General features: G+C 33.8%; 1 protein-coding gene across 1 annotated transcript; it reads right to left on the bottom strand.

Moving 5' to 3' along the window:
* Positions 1–1,786: 1,786 nt before the first annotated feature.
* On the bottom strand, positions 1,787–17,550 carry LOC139494495 (uncharacterized). Its single transcript, XM_071282655.1, has 6 exons — positions 17,434–17,550; positions 13,279–14,511; positions 12,829–12,859; positions 8,763–9,052; positions 5,370–5,397; positions 1,787–2,626 (listed from the first exon to the last, which is right to left on the bottom strand). Exons 1-6 carry the CDS (start codon positions 17,548–17,550, stop codon positions 2,316–2,318), a joined length of 2,010 nt encoding a protein of 669 aa, XP_071138756.1. The 3' UTR covers positions 1,787–2,315.
* Positions 17,551–18,755: the final 1,205 nt, after the last annotated feature.

Raw genomic sequence — 18,755 nt, 5'->3', positions numbered from 1 at the left:
GTAATACGCCGGACGCACGTTTCGTCTACATAAGACTCATCAGTGACGCTCAGATCAAAATAGTTATAAAGCCAAACAAGTACAACGTTGACGAGCATTGGGGACCAAAAATTCCATAAAGTTGTGCCGAATACGGCTAAGGTAATCTATTCCTGGGATAAGAAACCATTAATTATTTGTAAAAATTTAGAACAGAACAATTAATGTTCCAATTATATATAATACTATGATTAATGTTAGCATTACACAATTAACAAAGTTTTTAAGACAATTGATTGATAATATGTATATATATATATATAGATTCTTAATACAAGTGGATTATCGGATTTATATAATCGAGATAGCTGAATTTTCAATTTTAGAGTCCAAGCCACGGCGAGGAATTTAAAATTTATAATTTAACTATCGAGATTGGATAAACCCGATTATCCATGAGTAATTAAGTAAGAATCTGTTTCTATAATGATTTTAAAAGAAATTTTCCTTTTTTGTTAAACGATAATCCCTTCGAGTGCCATTTAACATAACACCTGTTAACATATTTTGATTCATCCAGCTAGGTAAAAAGGTTATAACCCTTAAAATCATCATATGATCTTTTAAGATCACCGGCAACCACACGTTGATTAGATTTTTGTATACAATGGGTTCGGAAAGGGACACATTTCCGTAGTATTAGAGAAATATATTTATTCATTAAAAAGATTTAAAAAAAAAGCAGGTTAGTAGAAACTGGATTAAAAGAAACATCGCTCTCAAGGTTTCATCATTCACGAGACTTTTAAGGATGTGTAACTAAATAACATTATGAAGGGTGATTCTGCGTTATTGTGGTGCATACATTTCGTACGTTTTTATTCATTTAGCTGTACTTTGAATGTGTTAATATAAAGCCCTTCTCCTTCAGGATATGTCTATACTCTTTACCCTCGAGACGATATCAATAAAATATGAATATTCAAATTTTCTCGTTTGAGCTAATGTCTTAGTGGTTAATAACATGAATTTGCCGTAATTTCGGGTAACATATTTATTGTAAGTAGGTGAGTTATCTTGCACTTAGCTTCTCAAATGTTATTGTCTTTAATTTACATTGGCATGCAATGCTATATATAAATATAATATATACGAGTTATAGACGTTCATTTTCAGTACCCTGAATTAGTTAAGGAACTTCTGTATTACTGAACTACTTTACGAACACAACTAATATTGTTAAAATTATTGACACTGACCAAGGCTACTTGTTCAGCAAAAGAAAAAGTGTCAAGACGATGTTATAAAATAATCTTTGTTTATTGAATATCAATAACATTGCACAATTTTTTAGACTTTTATATTTGTTTTCCTTATCTGCGAAGTATCTTCAGTTCAAGGCAGACTGGTACATATCATTTATTTTAGAAGGTCCTTTTTGATTATCTATTCAAATAAATGTATATAGGTACGGCTAAACAAATGTCAGCTCCACCAATTCAATGACATGTATTATTAGTTACATGGTGTGTTAGTGACCTAATACGATTTATATGGGGTGATTAAATTCTATATGGGGTGACAGCGAATTTATCTTACCGACTATCTTCAAATGTGGTATTTTAACAAGTGGCCTATCAAAGTGATTAAGTCTTTAATATACTTAGTATTATGATCCTACTTCCATTTGTCTATACAGAAAACAAATGCCCACAATACCAACATTTTAGCTTTAAATTTGTTTTGTGAATTGATTTCAATCGTTCATTACATGTATCAATTTCTTCGTCGGTTGAAAACTTCCAGATTTCTTTTTTTTTTTTGAAAGGGAAGTAACTCCTTAATGCCCACAATAACAACGTGTTAGCTTTAATTATGTTTTTTGAATTTATTTCAACCTCTCATCATTAATTTCGTGGTCTGTTGGATCCTTTCAGATTTTTCCTCAACACTGTATTGTTTTTATTAAGGATTGTGCCTTCTTTTTATTTTGTTTTGAAAGGGAATTAACTCATTACTAAACCCATATGGTTGCTCACACTATATGGTAACTATCCATGTATTGTTTAAGACACCCTATATCAAATATACATAGTCACCACGTGTAGTCCTTTTACCAATCATATCTCTTTAAATATATAGTAGGTAAGATAAAGGTATATACACACTACATTTATATATGTTTAGCATATTATTTCATTGAACAAGTTATAATACCAGTACCACAATGTACATTTGACATGTTTATGATTTAGATTTTAAAAAAGGAAAAGGCGCAAAGAGTCAAATAACTGTAACTGTGCTGTTTTACATCATTCAACATTGTTAAACAGTGCTTACTTTTGTAAATAACTACACGGACATTTGGAAGTTTCAAGTAAACATTTGAATCCACCTGCATCAACTCGTCCTAGTGCCATAATCAAACTATGGATGGTCGTGACTTTTAAATTTTTCTTCCACTTAGCAAGGATGCTTTCCACCAAACCAGGTAAATTTCTAGGGAAACTAAACAAGCTCTGTTTCACGTCTTTGTAGCTTAATCCAAGTTCTATTCCTAACTGGAACGGACAATTTCCTATATGATTTGACAAAATTTTCAAATGCTGGTCACTTGGGATAACCTGGAGATTCAGGTCCGCAATTTCTAGTCAATTTAAAAATAAAACTAATATAAACAAAGGCAAATAAAATATATCAAACTCATCGACACAACATCTGATACAAAAATTTCTTATATTCGAACGATATATTATTTATCAGTAATCATGATAAAGAAGACTTCATTATGTAAACTTAACAGATTTATTCTTCTGAACTGATTTTAAATAAATTTAATACTAACAATGAATACAGCACTTTCCTAGATATTTATATCTATACCTTTAACAGAAATTAAAGCTTAATACAAAACAAAATACGCTAAAAGAGGTGATCTCCTAGTGTTTATTGTCAATTTTTAGATTAGTAACGTTCCCCTGTCCTAATCTTATGGTGTATATATATAGACCTATTCAGAAGGGATATAACTAGGATACTGTTGTCGGGTCATTAAATATGGCATATGTTGGCTTACTAATGATTCCCTTGTATTGTCCTTGCGTCGTCAATAATCACATTCATTCTTAAACCAATTTTTTTTAATGATGTTTTAATATATTGTGTGATGGTATGATACAAAACTCCTAACAGAAAGGCATTGTGCTTTATTTTCAGTTGATGACCACATAATATTTCCGTCAGTTTATTTGAGTTATGGATCTGGCAGGTCAGTAACTGCTTAGAATCCTTTAATAATCTAGGTATCATTGCCATTTTGCTTAGTTTCTTTTGTTACTTATTCTGCTATTGGGATCGGACTTCTTTTAAACTGAATGTTACTGCTATGTGTTTGTTTATTCTACATTGTCTAGAGGTATTAGAGAAGTGTTGAGATCTCAAACAACTTGTGAAACCCTGCTGAATTTCTCTGCGCCTTACTGCGTCTACCTTCTCAACTCAAACAATATTGCATTTGACAAAAGTTGTAAGGTAGTTTTGTGGTTTTTTTCTGTTTGATTGCATTATTCCCACATTTTCTGATTTCAGCAAGACAAGATGATGTCTCCTTGGTTACAAAATGCCAATAATGAATTTGACGGTAGCTTACGAAACAAACATGTAAATTAAAAATAGCACATATTTGGTTTGAGAATAAAAAATTTCAATCACATTGTTCCGAGCATTTATTTAAGAAATGATTCATGCAAGCTACAGATTTATTAGATTTTGTTTATATTACCTAACAGTGGGTAAATAGAAAAGCCGCACACACGGCATAATCTAGCTCGCTTCATTTTTCTATTGACAACAGTTGTCCTATTAGAATCGAAAAAATTCACGGAAGTCTAAAATTAGTTGTTATTTAAACATGGCCTGGACCGTGGTAATCATTAGTTTTATCCCTGGCTAACGCTCAATTTTCTAACAAATATATGGCTTCCATGAATTATTTTTTAATTGATTTCCCTAAAAGTAAAACATTCCAAATAAGTAAACAATACAAGATACGTAGTACATCAAACAGAGTATTTGGAACATAACAAATTCAATCAGAGCAACAACAAAAAAGCAAATACAAACAACCGTTCTCGTAGAAGAAATATGTAACGATTCTCTCAAATACCAATTATTTTTCGTCTTTTCTGAGATCATAACATTTTAATTTTGGTGGTGCAGATACTTTGCTGGCTATCTACATTTTCTACAAATGAAGGGTCAATTAGATTAAAAGACTTTATGTTTGCTGTGGAAGAAAGTGTTCAAAAATATCGTGAAGCTGTTCACTTGGGTAGTGGTGTTAAACATGTGTGGACTATATTAAACTCAAAAGCACTTCTAGATGATATAAAATTACGATCTTCCTCTGAAAAGAGTTTTTTTTTTAAATCTATTATTTTTATCACCTTTCCCCATGCTGGTTTGAAAAATAAGGAATAATTCGTAATGGTTTTCAAAATAAAAATGGCAGCATAAATAAAAGCAACAGTAGTATACCGCTGTTCTAACTCATAAATCCATGGACAAAAAACAAAATCGGGGTAACAAACTAAAACTGAGGGAAACGCATTAAATATAAGAGGATAACAACGACACAACACTATAATGTAACACACACAGAAACGGACCAAGCATCAGACAAAATCCCACGAAAATAACAAATATAACATCAAAACCAAATACATGAATTTGGGATAGACAAGTATGACACGTCTTATCGCAATGTGAATTTACACTAAAAAATTATGCTATACCGTAGGTAATCCTGATATCATACGACATGTTTTGATAGTAATGATAAAAAAGTGTAAACGTGTTGCACATAAGAACACGAGATCTGTATGCTAGGGTTTCGAATTTAAAACATATCTTTTAAATTGGAAGTCGACTTAGGAAGAAATTGTCGGCATTCCTACGATAACGAACTGTGTGCCTTTCATTTAACACCTTTTATTTTTTTAGTTCCTTCATATACTAGTGAAAACAAGAAAATCATCGACGCCAGAACATGTTATTCCTCATACAGATATATATAGTGATGATGATCTTTTAATTAACAGTCCAAACATTTTTCTGAATTGATTCAGAACTACAAATTGCAGACACAACAGATATGGCTGCCTCCGCATCATCTTAGGCTCATACCTCGAATTTGACGTAATCAGTCATCGCAGTACAAGAATCAGTGACAAAAGGGACACTTTTAATTATAAAATTATAAATTTCCCTCAAACTCAGCAGCAAAATACCACTATCTTGTCTTAGTGTAATTTGTTAAATCTAAACCCTTTTTGTGCAAATGTTTTGGGTTTTTTTTCTTCATCATGCTACTTACCCAACAAGTTACTTACCTAACAATTTCGCCTTTTCTCTAAACACCTAATAACAAAAAAAAATAACATCGTGTAAATAAAAAGATGATTGAAAAAACAGGCATTATATCTCAGTTGATTTTGAATTTTATATTTAATTTGGAGATTGGCATACCGCAACATGGACTAGCTTTTTATATAAACGAATTCGAGACAAACTAAATAAAGCATTAGTTCGAATTTTAACTGGTTAATAGGAAACTTTTTACTTGAATTGGTCTTAGTTTATATTATCTGTCTTGTTTTGTCAAAGACGAAGATATACAAAAGACATCTAGAGAATTGTTTAATGCTGTATTCAATGAAAGATTGATTGAACTGATGGAAAATGCCATAAGTAATACTCATTTTGGCATAAGAAATAATCACAGACCCTCTGATAGTATATTTGTACCTAAGTACGTAAACAAAATAAAAATAAAATATAATATATGCCAGCTTTGTAGATTTAAAAAAGGCTTTTGATTCTGTCCGGAGAAAAGCCATACATTCAAAACTATTTTTATTTTAAAACTATTTGATATTATCAAGGACAGTACGAGCAAACAAATCTGCTTATAAGCACTAAGAGTGGCATTTAGAATATTTTGAGGTCACATAAGGGGTTAAACAAAGGAATCATTGAGTCCAATTTTATTTAATTCATCTATTATATTGTATAAACATTGAGCGACTAAATATGTGACGTATACATTTTTTGACGTCAGACATGCGAAGCAATGAGTGTGTTTTTAGTTTGAAAAAAGCTTTTGTGTTCTGTTAAATTGTTTCTTTTAAAATTGTAACACGATGATGACTGCTGTACCCAAATTTATACTATTTTATTTATTATGTCTGTTTAGTTCACACATCATTGTAAAGATAACGGAACTTGACGAGACTGTTGTACAAAATGAGAGGTTTAGCGCTATAAAACCAGGTTTAATCCACCATTTTTTACATAGGAAATGCCTGTACCGAGTCAGGAGTATGACAGTTGTTATCACTTCGTTTGATGTGTTTGAGCTCTTGATTTTGCCCCTTTATTATGATTTATATCTAGATATTGACTATGAGGGTCGGTTGAAAACAAAACTTTACAACAAACGAGATGATTTCAGTCTCAAAAGTGGAACATTGAAAAGCTGAAATCATCACTTCGTAAATTTTACGGACGCCATTACGAGTTGGTTCACCGTTATTGATATCTGTTATATATATGACATCGGATATGTTCCTTATGTCGTAACTACAATCCCGTTCCCTTTTTACGAATGTGTCCTACCGAATTAGATTTTTTACCATTATTTATGACATTTTTCCCCTATTGTTTCTTTTTGTTTTGTTCACGCATCATTACAAATATTACAAAATGTGATGCAACTGTCGTACACGTGAGAGGTTTAACGCTATAAAACCAGGTTCATTCCAACATTTTCTACATTTGTAAATGCCTGTACCAAGTTAGGAATATGACAGTTCTTGACCGTTCGTTTGTTATGTGTTTTGTCATTTGAATTTGCCATGTGATTAGGAACTTTCCGATTTGATTTTCATCTGAGTTCAGTATTTTTGTGATTTTACTTTTTAATAATGATTAAGATGCAGAGTTTTCAAATAAAACAAGCTGTCTATTGAAACTGATTGATACTAAAGAAGAATGTTTACTATTTGCTGATGACCTTTAAATATTATCTGAAAGTGAAGAAGGCCTACAAAATAGTCTGAACAATTTTGAAAAATATTGTGAAAAGTGGCAAATGATTTTTAATATTAATGAAACTAAAAGATTGAGTATGCAACAATTAAATAAAACAAGCGGAAACAGCTTTTACAACATAAAAAAAAAGTGGAAACAGCTTTAACAAAATAAAAAAATGAAACTTTGTCAAATGTCTCTGAATATTCAATTCTTGGAATTCTTGTAAACACAAATGGAAAATTGCATAGCTAATACGAGTTTGCCGATAAAGCAAGGACAGTGATGTTTGTCATTAAAACTTATACTGGTTCTTTAAATAATCTGCCAGTTATAGTAGCTTGACTCAATAGTTCAACGAATAGCCACTTATAATTCAGAAATATCATGATATGGATACTTGTGTTTCAAAACTTAGAGCAGAACAACGTGCAAATAACTCCAATACTAACATAGCCCGCCCTAATTTTACTGATAAATCATTTTTAGAAATAATACATTTGTCTGTCTGTAAGTATATCCTCGGAACGAAATTGTTCATCAAACATAGCTGTTAGAACAGAGCTAGGGTGATACCAACAAGAGATGCGTATAAAAAATCAGAGTATAATCTACTTATTACTAAATTACAGATTACTAAATTTTAAAACTAATCCATTATTAAATGAATCCTTATTACTTCCTAAAAGTCGGGATGAATCAGGTTGCTTTACCTGGTTAACATATGTTAAACATATTTGAAAGAGGTAAATATCATAATTATGGAAGCATCAATTGTTGAGGGAAACAAAAGGAAACCTTACTCAAAGTTGCTAAAAAGCAACCTTTCAACTTTTTAATAAAAATGTATTTGAAAAAATATTAAAAAAGAGATAAAAACAAAAGTAGATTGTATTTATATAAAAGTTTGAAGCAACATTTAGAAATGGAAAATTACTTTAACTGTAAGGCTTTTGAAAAGAGAAGTAACATAACAAAAATAAGAATTAGAGACCATAATTTAATGACGGATGACATTTAAAGATACCTATAGACCTAAAAAAAAAGACTATGCACATCATGTAATATATTAGAGGATAAGTCTCGTTTAATTTTATACTGTAATAAAAATTATAAACTTAGAAAAAACGTTATTTCAAATGTATTTTTTAAAAACATAAGACAGGTTTTATATCCTGGCTAGAAAATGAGAAATTTAAATATCTTCTTTGCTATTTTACCTTAAAAGAAGTAGAATGCTAAGGGTCGGTTTTAAAACAAAACATTAGCACTGAGCACAGGGATTCTTGTATGTATATAAACAGATTGTGTTGCTTTTTAACTTTTTATGTTTTATGAGATATGCTTTCCTATAGTTTGTTTGTGAAATGAATTTTGTGTGAGTTTTTTCACAAACTTATTGTGAAGAGTTAATATGACAATAAGTGTTTGAATTAAATTGAGCTATTCTGTAAACCGAAGGTTTAAACGCATATCTATCCCCCTGCTGTTATCATGTTTTTTTATTTGAATTATTCAAACAATTTGCTATACATTTAGTGACTGTAGGGTCGTGTGAATAACAGGTTACATTATTTAGTATACATGTACGTGTACTTTTGTAAGAAGGTACTGCACTGTATGTACGAGTTTGTGTATCATTGCGTTATAAAAGGTAATGAAAATCTTATACATAAAACAAACACACTTTGTACCTGACAAATAAGATGACTATCCATTTCCGTCGCATGCAAGGCATCGGCAAGCTCTTTTAATGTAGGATCCTCCAATTCAATTATCTTACTGTTCTTCCATTGTATCAGTGCCATCGACATGATGTCTCCTGGACTGTGACTAGCATACGTGTATTCGATGGTGTCCAATGCCTTCCTATCCATTCCCAATTGAATGAAAAAATTGTCAAATGCCCTTATTCCAATTTGACATCCCAATCTAACAAGGTGCTTGTCACTTGGTGCTGTTTTCAATTCGTTGTCATTGAGCCCTTGTAATAAAAGGAAATATATAGTTGGCCCTCAAATAAAGTTATGTTTATGGTAACAACAAATACGACTTACATACAACAAAATGTTAACAGTAAACAAAGTCGATAGTTTTTTCCTCATCCAGAAACTACAATGTACTATTAAACCAAGAGTTCCAACCATCATGGTTGATAGTTGTGGAATATTTTTTGAAAAGATGATAATGGAAAAGAAAAAAGGGACGAAAACTACCAGAGGGACAGTGAAACTCATAGATTGAAAAAAACTTACAACGCCATGGCTACAAAAACGAGAAACAGAAAAACAAAAGTTCAGAGGCCAAAACATAGAAAACTTAAGATAAGCAACATGAATCCCACCAAAAACTAGTGGTGATCTCTGGTGCTCCAGAGGGTTAGCAGATTCTGCTCCACATGTGGCATCCGTCGTGTTGCTTATGTTATTACAAATCGGTTAAAAAGTCTTATTCGGTAGGTCAAAATCGAAGGGTATTGTAGTTCCGACACATAAGGAACATATCCGGAATCATCTATGAAACGGTTATTCCATAACGGTCAACCAATTCGTGATGGCTTCCGAAAAATTAAGGAAGGGATAATTTCAACTTCACCATTTGGAACTTTTGATTAAATAGCTTCCTTGTGAGCAGCAATCCTCTATCAAGGACATCATGATAGGAAATACAAGCCCTGAAATATCGTTTCAATTTGGAGATATATACTCCGTATGCCGGCGCCGCTGGAATGTAGCTACATAGAAATGGAGAGTTCACGATTGGGAAGCTGAAATCATTTCTTTTGTCGTAAAGTTTTGTTTTCAACCGACCCTCATTGTCAATTTCTAGAGTAAGTCAAGATATCAGGCAGACTTAACGGTATTATTGCATTATCCTTTATATCTAGTTCAGTGGGATGGATTCGTTCAACATAGTCACTAAATTTTATATTATTAAGTGAGAGCACTTAGAGATCATATATATAGCGGAACGTAAAGCTAAAGGATGTTGCTCATTTCTTAGGTTTCTTCCTTAGAAGTTCCTGTATGAATTCAGCCTAATAATAATAAAGAAACAAGTCGACAAGAAGAGGGGCGCAATTTGTTCCGACAGTTTGTTGAAAAACACGTCCTTCAAACGTAACAGATATGTTGTCAATCAAGAAATCTAACATTTTTAAAATGTCTGTTTCAGAGAATTTTTGTTTGAATCAGAGTAATTCTTTACAACATAGGATTTATCCCTCCCCAAGACAATATAATTGTATCTACATTCGCCATTATGTTTTAATGAAACCAATTTATACCAACACTTTCAATTTGTCTTTGAGTTTGGAATAGTGAATACTTATGTAAAGTAAAGAAAAGTCAAATGTTTTAATACTATATAGGAAGATGAGAGAGTCTTATATTGTATGTAGTCTAGAAAATCTTCGGACTTTTTTTAGTAACAACTTCTGATTCACGCCACCTCTTAAAAAGGCAATTTCACAATAACTTTGGATCCCGGCGTTGATTGCTGATAAAATGGATTTTGATAATTTTGAAAAAGAGGTTTTGCGGACCACTTGGAAGACCCAGCAATATACCGTTTTTTTGTAAGGACACTTATGTAGTTTAGTTATCCAATACAGTGATAGAAGATCCAGTTCGTGGGTTGCAATTCGGAGGAACATAGTATCCAAGACGTCCTCTACAGTAAGTGTCGTGAGGGTATATGTTGAGTTTCCAAGCTGAATTGTCAATACGTAATTCATTTATCAAGCAGTTTATGTAATGATATTTACACACAAAAACGATATTTAGTTTGAGGCTGTATCTGCAGGGACAATACCATATTGGTCATGGAGGTAGAACAAGTGTTTTGTAACATTTGGGTCTATTAAAATTGACGTAAGTGAGTATTGATATACCCATTTAGTTTCTCAATTCGGATGTGTACCAACGACCTTACAGCCTTAATCCATTCGGAAAGAGTATCTATGTCTTCATTCTCGCGTTAAGCCCATTGCCTGGCATAATCCTCGACTAAATTCATTGGTATTTTATAGTTGTATTTCCAATTGATGGATTTAGGCTCATGATATTTTGGACATTTAGATAACAAATTTCGCAGGGAAGTGTTATTGACAATGTTGAGGTCTCCAGTGATAACGTGGCCAGCCGGATTATATGTGAACTGTAAACTGGCACATGTGCAATCAGGAGGTTTAGACTTGATGTTGATATCCTGCAAAACGTGTTTGTTATTAACATTTTTAGTTGCAATTCGTTTGATATAGATATCAGAAATTATTGGTACAGACTGATCTTTAAAATAAGGAGGTATGTTCGACTGAACTAATTCAGGATGAAGGTTATTTCCTAGGTTGACGCCATATGAGTGTTTGTAACAGTGGTTTTTAAACATAAATTGAACAGAGAACGATGTTTTGAAAGAGGAATTATTCCATTCGTCTTGTTTTCAAAATGTGACGTGCCGAACTAGATTTATAAATGTACTTTCATATGGAACATTATTGGCCATCAAACCTTCTTATCAATTCGATGTATCTAAGATAATTATCGATCTTTTTAGTGAAGTTTATTTGTATGAGGCTTAGAAACGGGGGAAATGCGAGGTTATACCGAGCATTTTCCCTGTTTCGTGCCAAGTACAAATAAATTTCATATTTCAAGACACTATACGTATATTGTTTTTATACTGAAATCGATAAAAAATAAAAATAAAAAATAAAAAAATGTGTAACAAATATTGTTGAAAAAAGTGTTTGGAATTTCCTTTTTGGGGTACCATTTTGGGGTATTTCCCTATGAACGTAGTCTACGTGTTAAGACATTGACAATTTAAGGAATTAGATAGGGAAAATGAACTTAATTAATAATATTTAATAAACATGGTATATAAATTACCAATTAGAAGACATAACAAGTTTAAATTCATAAAAGTTTGACCATTGTTACTACACGTTGTCATGGTTGTGACGTGACGTTGTTGGGGAAATACAGTATTTCCGGTAAGAAGGCGGGGATTATAGATTAGTTGAGGTCATTGACGTAAAAAGCTAACGTTTATACGTATAGCTTTTTCTGTATAGCAAAATAGCTGATTGCAGTATAATCAATGATATGTGTATTTAAAAATCTAGCAAAATCTTTGTGTTCAAACCATGTCTGAACTTTTAAGTTGTTTGTTTTTACATTAACAAAACGACACATTAAATTCCCGAAAAGCTCCTTAAAAACATATTTGAGAACTGACTTACAAGGTCAATAAAACATGGGAAGTCAATAAACAAAACAAAAATGAAAGGTTTGACTATATCAACAACGGCGGTAAAAATAGAAAACAATTGTTATATTTCTGACTAAGTATAATCTTTTCCGGATAATATAGCTATATATTTATTAACTATGTCTTAACCAAAAAAAATTATAAGCACAAGGTTTTAGGTGCCTTTGTTGATAATAATCAAAAGATGTGACGATAAAAAGTATCAGGGAAAGACATAACTGCATTTTCAAGTGAGTGATTTAAAAAACTTCAAGCTGTAAAATATATAGATCATTTGCGTTGATCACGTTGTGTCTCTTAATTATTTTTTTCCCAAAAATCCGGCTAAAACTGGACATAGTTGTTCTATGTACATGTTTTCTTTTTTTCTATTTTTTTATCTGACTTAGAAATTTGTTATTGAATTTAGCATTACTAATAAAGGTATTATTATATATCCTACTTGATTTTTTGGATAATTGTTTTTTTTTATATATATATAATTACCTTTACATTCAGGTCCACATTTCTGTTGGCTCTGCAATTGTATAATTATTTTAAATATATATGTAAACATGCATTGTTGTAAGGGTTACCAATGACAACTATTAGAATAAACTCAAACGCATATTTTACTTATATTGCTTCTGTCTACATCATGGCACAAAACTTAAATTACAATTTAGATTCTTAAAAGGAAATGTCCGTCGAGCATACTTGGCCAATTTAAGCCACCATTGACATTTGAAAAACTCTTTTAGTCACGAAATATTTCTGTTTTTAAAAAATGCTTATGTTTATGTCCGTTTTGCAGTGATAGTATTATTGTGTTGTCCTTGTATAACTTCTTAAATATGCATATTTAATTTATATCGTAATCAAACGAAATCCATCGCGGCTTTGAATTTAACCCAATAAAAATGAATTAAAATCTTAAACAAAATAACATCATCTTACCTTGTTGAATAACCAGAACCGTAAGTATCTTGTGTCATGGACCTTTCCGTTTCCACATGTCCACCTTTCGTTCATCATGACATGCTCTGGTGCTGTAAAGCAAACACTGTTTTCACATGAAGTGCCTATTTCCATAGTGTATAAGTCAGATATTTGAGTCCGTTTCAATTTCCTGCCGAAGCTATTATAATGGAATAATAGACAGGACTCAATATTATTCGTTAGACATTCTTGTACGCTTGCCGCAATATCAGGCGATAACGAAAGTAACGAGTCACTGTTTGTCAAGTTAACCAGAACACGATTATCTTTTAACCATATTCTAAGTTCATTATCTTCACTCACATTGAACAATGCTGCTTTATGATACAGACATGGTTTATTATCTTCAACTTTCAAAGGCCATGCGCTTATTGAAGCTCCAATTATTTTGTAAGCCAGCGAAGTTGGAATCGAAGATCGCGCTAATGTATACCTCAAACATATCGTGTTTACTCCCTGATTATCGGCTACATTAAAGGAAGATGGTCTCGGGGCCTTGATCATGCATGGTACAAGGTATACATGGGAAATTTGTTTGGACGCCTTTGGGATAATAAGAATGTCTAAATATATCAAGAGCTGTATAACAAAGTCTTTGATGGAATCATCTTGCATGTATTGATGAAAATGGTCCTGTTGCCAAAGTTGAAGAAGGTCTTGCTTGTATATTTTTCCTGTGTCGGTCATATTTTGGAGAATTGCCTTTAAACTTGGATTTGCTGGAAAGAACTTTTCATCTGTTACGAATGACCTCAGTATGTTAACCAATGCGGGAGGATGAATGATGATGAACTGGTTTAACCCGTCCAAATCGTAATACATCAGCTTACCAAGAGAATGCTGGACTAAAAGAAAGGCGTTCAATTGATGTTCATCTAAAGCTAAGTCCCTATTTAGCATGTTGACATGTAGGAGGTCCTCCTTTGATATGATGTTTACATTCTTCATTCTCATTTTGGAAATTTGTAGCTCTAACGGAACCCATTGCATTGGTCGTCGCTGCCCCCACGAATTTTGTTTCATTGCAAACAGGACAACTTGATCAGTCATGGATTTTATTTCTGCGTCGTTTTTATCTATACCATTTATGAAATATACCGTGTCAAGGTGTAGGTGATCTTTTTTTTCATACCCATGGAACATTGTCTTGATATCCTTAATAAAGCGATCCTTCATCTCAATAGTGTTTGCCTTGAAATGAAAAAAAGGAAATGATTGAAAGGTGGCTTTGCAATATAATGTAAGCTACAACCTGCTATGTTCCGATGATATAAACACACGAAGAGTATTATGTATTTAAAATGTAGTGTAAAGTATTTATTATTTTGGTTCCCTTGAGATTAGTACAGCAGTTGATGATTTCCTGCAGTTAAAAGCAATGAGTAATCATTTTCTTTGTTTTGACATATTGTGTAAATCTTTTGTGAAATCATATAAAATACCTTAATTGTTTTTTCAAGTCAGATCTGAGGTTCAAAAAAGAATTTTCAAAATTTTTAAATCGGATCTTTTTTCATTAAGTTCAGGTCAAAAGTGGCAATATTCCTTGAATGGATAACGATATTTTTTGTTTCTGTTCCGGTCTTTCAGGACATAATTTCGTACAAGTACTCAGCCTCGTCGCGTCAGAATGAGGACGTAAGGTCACATGCCTCATGAAGAAAAAGAACCATGATTTCTGGAAGTCAATAACCCCATCTTGAATATAAAAGAGGGAGAGGGTGAAAGATATCAGAGGGACAGTCGAGCTCATAGATAAAAATTAACTGACAATCCCATAGCTAAAAAGACAAACAGACAAATACTAAGACACAACAAAGACCTCCACAAAAAACTGGGGGTGATCTCAGGTGCTCGAGAAAGGTAAGCAGATCCTGCTTTATATGGACACCCGTCGTTTTGTTTATGGTATTAAAAACCCGGTAAATAGTCGTATTCGTAAGGTCAAATTCGTAGTAAAAAGTAAAGAGGATTGTAATTACGACATAAGGAACATATCCGAAATCATCTGTGTAACGTTACCTGTTGAAATGCTACATGTTTGACCTCATGCAATTTACTATTGACATTCATAATTTCCCTGACCTAAAAACCCAAATACAAAACATACATATTGTTGATTCGTCGTCGTTCTAAACATGTATGACATATTTGCCACTGCACATTTAGCAACCAACAATTAATCAATTTATTTAATATGTTACAGTCCCCATTGGCTAATATGAAATAAAGACTATGTGGTATGATTGTCAATGAGATAACTCTCCACAAATGACTCAGAAATTAATAACTTTAGGTCAAAGCAAACTTTACACAAGCAACTGATCAACAAAACCGAACAAATAGCAAATCTACACAATAAATACAGTGCAGCAACTGTACAGGAGATGCTTACGGGATAAGCTCAACAGCTCACCCAGCTACAGGAATATCACTATATGAAGCGTAAATGAACAGACCTATTAGGACAAAGAAGGAACGAAAATACAAATATGTAGCAAGAGAACCACTTAATAACAAGCTCCTAAACTCGTATTTTAATCTTTTATTCGAATTTGATCGAAAGTTTTTTGAAAACATACGTGTTTGAATTAAGAAATAATAGATGCAAGGCTATGTGTTAAAGACCGTACTTTGACCTATAAATGTTTTTTTTTTAAATTGTGACTTGGATGGAGAGTTGTCTCATTGGCACTTATACCACAGCTCCTTATATCTATAAGCTATACTTGTTGGTTGTTTTAACAGGCATTACATGTATATTCGTGATTATTTTAGCCCGAGCGATAGCAAAGGCTACCATACCACGAATAAAATGCCTATCTATGTTAAAACTACAATAAAGAATAGCTTGCATCAATTATTTCGATTCTAATTAGGTTAATTCCGGTAATTTCGATGTCCGATGTGTATAGAACGTTTTTGTAGGCTCTTCCGTGAATTTCCCTTTCTCTTGTTAACACGCATATCACGTGCAATGTATTATTCAGATTTAGGTTAAGATCAGCAAACATGAAAGTCGCCGAATCTAGGTCAATTGTGTAAATTGCCAATTGTAAAATATTGTAGTTTTTGTATATGTATTAGTAACAACATATGAATGATTCAAGAGTATGAAAACGTTTAAAGTTAATGAAATATATTAAATGAATGTCAATTTAATAAAATGCCTTTTTCTCAAAAAGCAAATAAACGCATGTACAAACAAACGTAATTGGATTTAGAGCATACGTTATTAAAGAGTGTTGTGATCCCGAGTATATCCCAAGACCGATATATACCTTGGATGGTCGTTCCTGCAGTCAGGAACGGCCGATTGCTTTTCTAGTCAGAATAGTCGTCTGTATTAGCCATTGTATTCAACCGGAAGTGCATGGTTTCTGGGAAGTGCTTCGGACATCTCTAGATGGTCTGTCTGATGACCTAAAACTAACCCTCCGGATACTACACTCCCCCCAGTTTTATTAATAAGGCCCCCTCTACTGAGGGGGGGCCCTGTGATTGTCGCCCAAAATCAATAAAATACGGAAATAATATCAAATTTAGAGAAAATATGCATCAATTTAAAAAGGTATATACCCTATCCCCCTAACAATTTTTAAAAAGTATAAAACTTATCCCCCCAAAACGGACCCTTTGTATGCATGGGTCTATTGATTAATTGAAAGATAGTACAATGGGTTCCCAACAAATTGGGAACCCAGACAACTGTGAATTGTTCTTGTCTGGATCGTATGCCAACTCTTCCCCGTCTTTATACAAACTGGAACCGGGCCATTTAGTGGTTGCATGTCCACTATATAGTTGGACCCGAAGGTTGTGCTGATACGTTCTCTGTCGTGAAGAGTCTGGTCTCATTTTTCCTCACTTGCACTGTATTTATACCTTTGTGTAGGTAGGGAATTCCAGGGTCCCACTGTTTTCTGTTGGGACCAGATCTAACTGTGCTCACACAAAAGACTGATGTCCCACTGTCTACTGGTGGCGGCTGCTGTTGATTGAAATACCTAGTGCCTACATTATCTGTTTTGAAAAGTAGCCCCAATCCCAAATCGGGGCTTTCTGGATTAATGTATACAGATTCCTGGTTGACAGGAGATTTGAAAGTTATACCTTTTTATTGTTGAGCGGACTGTTGCTTTCTGTTGCTGCTTTTCTGTCAGTTTCTCCTGTTGAGGAAGGGTCCTCAAAAGTGAGGGATGTATGACTGTTTTCAGTATTGTCAGTCATTCCTCCGTCAACAACAGGAGTAGGAAACACTGTGACTATCTTCTCATCACTGACCCTTCTACCAAAGTTGTATATGCCTCACCGTCTGAGGTGGAGTCCCAACTTTCTTGGGCCTCCTCATCACTTGCCAAAGTTGTCTCTGTTGTGGCAGCAACCATTTGAATGCTACTGCCATTATCAACTGCCAAAATAGCTCCTATGGGTTTCCTCATAATATTGGCTACTGAACCCTCCTGGTCGCCTGTGAGCAATGTTACAGTAACTAAGTTGCCTTGGGGCACCTCGCATTTCTCTACTAATGGTATGGCTGGGGTATCCACAATCAAGGAATACCCCTGGTTGGCCCTTATTTTCCAACAACCACTGTCTGAGTCCTTTATTAAAGTGAACCTCCTGTCCACATCAACCTTGATTAGTTTGTGAATATCAGGTAAGGAGTACCCGGCAAAGCTTGGGTCCCTTTTAAGGACTTCCTCAACCAACAAATACCCACCTGGCAGAAGGCTGTGGTTCAACTCCGGTGCACCATGTCCCAATATGTTCCAGAGACATTTTAATACCTCTTTGTCAGAATTGGAGCATTGCTCCGACTCACTCTCTGCTCTAAACTTAACCAACACTGGGTTCTCTTTTCCCTCTCTTTCCCTAGCCCCTACCCCTGGGCCCACTATAGCTGCCTCCGCTACTCTGCCTTGGGGTAAAGACACAACTACTGAGAGGCCTAACTTCATTTGCGGGGACTCTCTCCGGCCTCCTGAGTAGTCCCGTTTAAGTTTAATGGCCTGTTGCTGTTCTGCTTGACTGAATTGTGGAGGTAACAGTTCTATCCCTCTTCTGTAAATCCAGACAGTCCTTCTTAACATGTCCAGGCTTAGGACAATGGTAGCACACTCCCTCCCATGGAGGCCCTCTATCGTTGGAGGGACCCCCTGAGACTGACTTACCTTCATAAGGCATTCCATTTGGGCATTCCATTTTGGAATTGCCCCTCCCCCCACAGTGGTGGCAACTTTCTGTCCCTGTCTGTCTGCCAGGTAAGCAGCTTCCTGCAATTGGGCTTGTGAGGAGTTGCTTGGATTGGTTCATCATGTCGTCTAATTTTTCATGGACTTGACCAAGTTTGTTTTCAAACTTCTTATCATACTTTTCTAACTCTACTTTCCATGTACTGGCTGGGGCCCTCTCAAGGGCCATGGTATCCCTTA

This window comes from Mytilus edulis, chromosome 11 (assembly GCF_963676685.1).
Source record: "Mytilus edulis chromosome 11, xbMytEdul2.2, whole genome shotgun sequence".
Taxonomy (NCBI): domain Eukaryota; kingdom Metazoa; phylum Mollusca; class Bivalvia; order Mytilida; family Mytilidae; genus Mytilus; species Mytilus edulis.
Note: the sequence above shows the minus strand (reverse complement) of the source record. Positions and strands in the feature narration are given on the sequence as shown.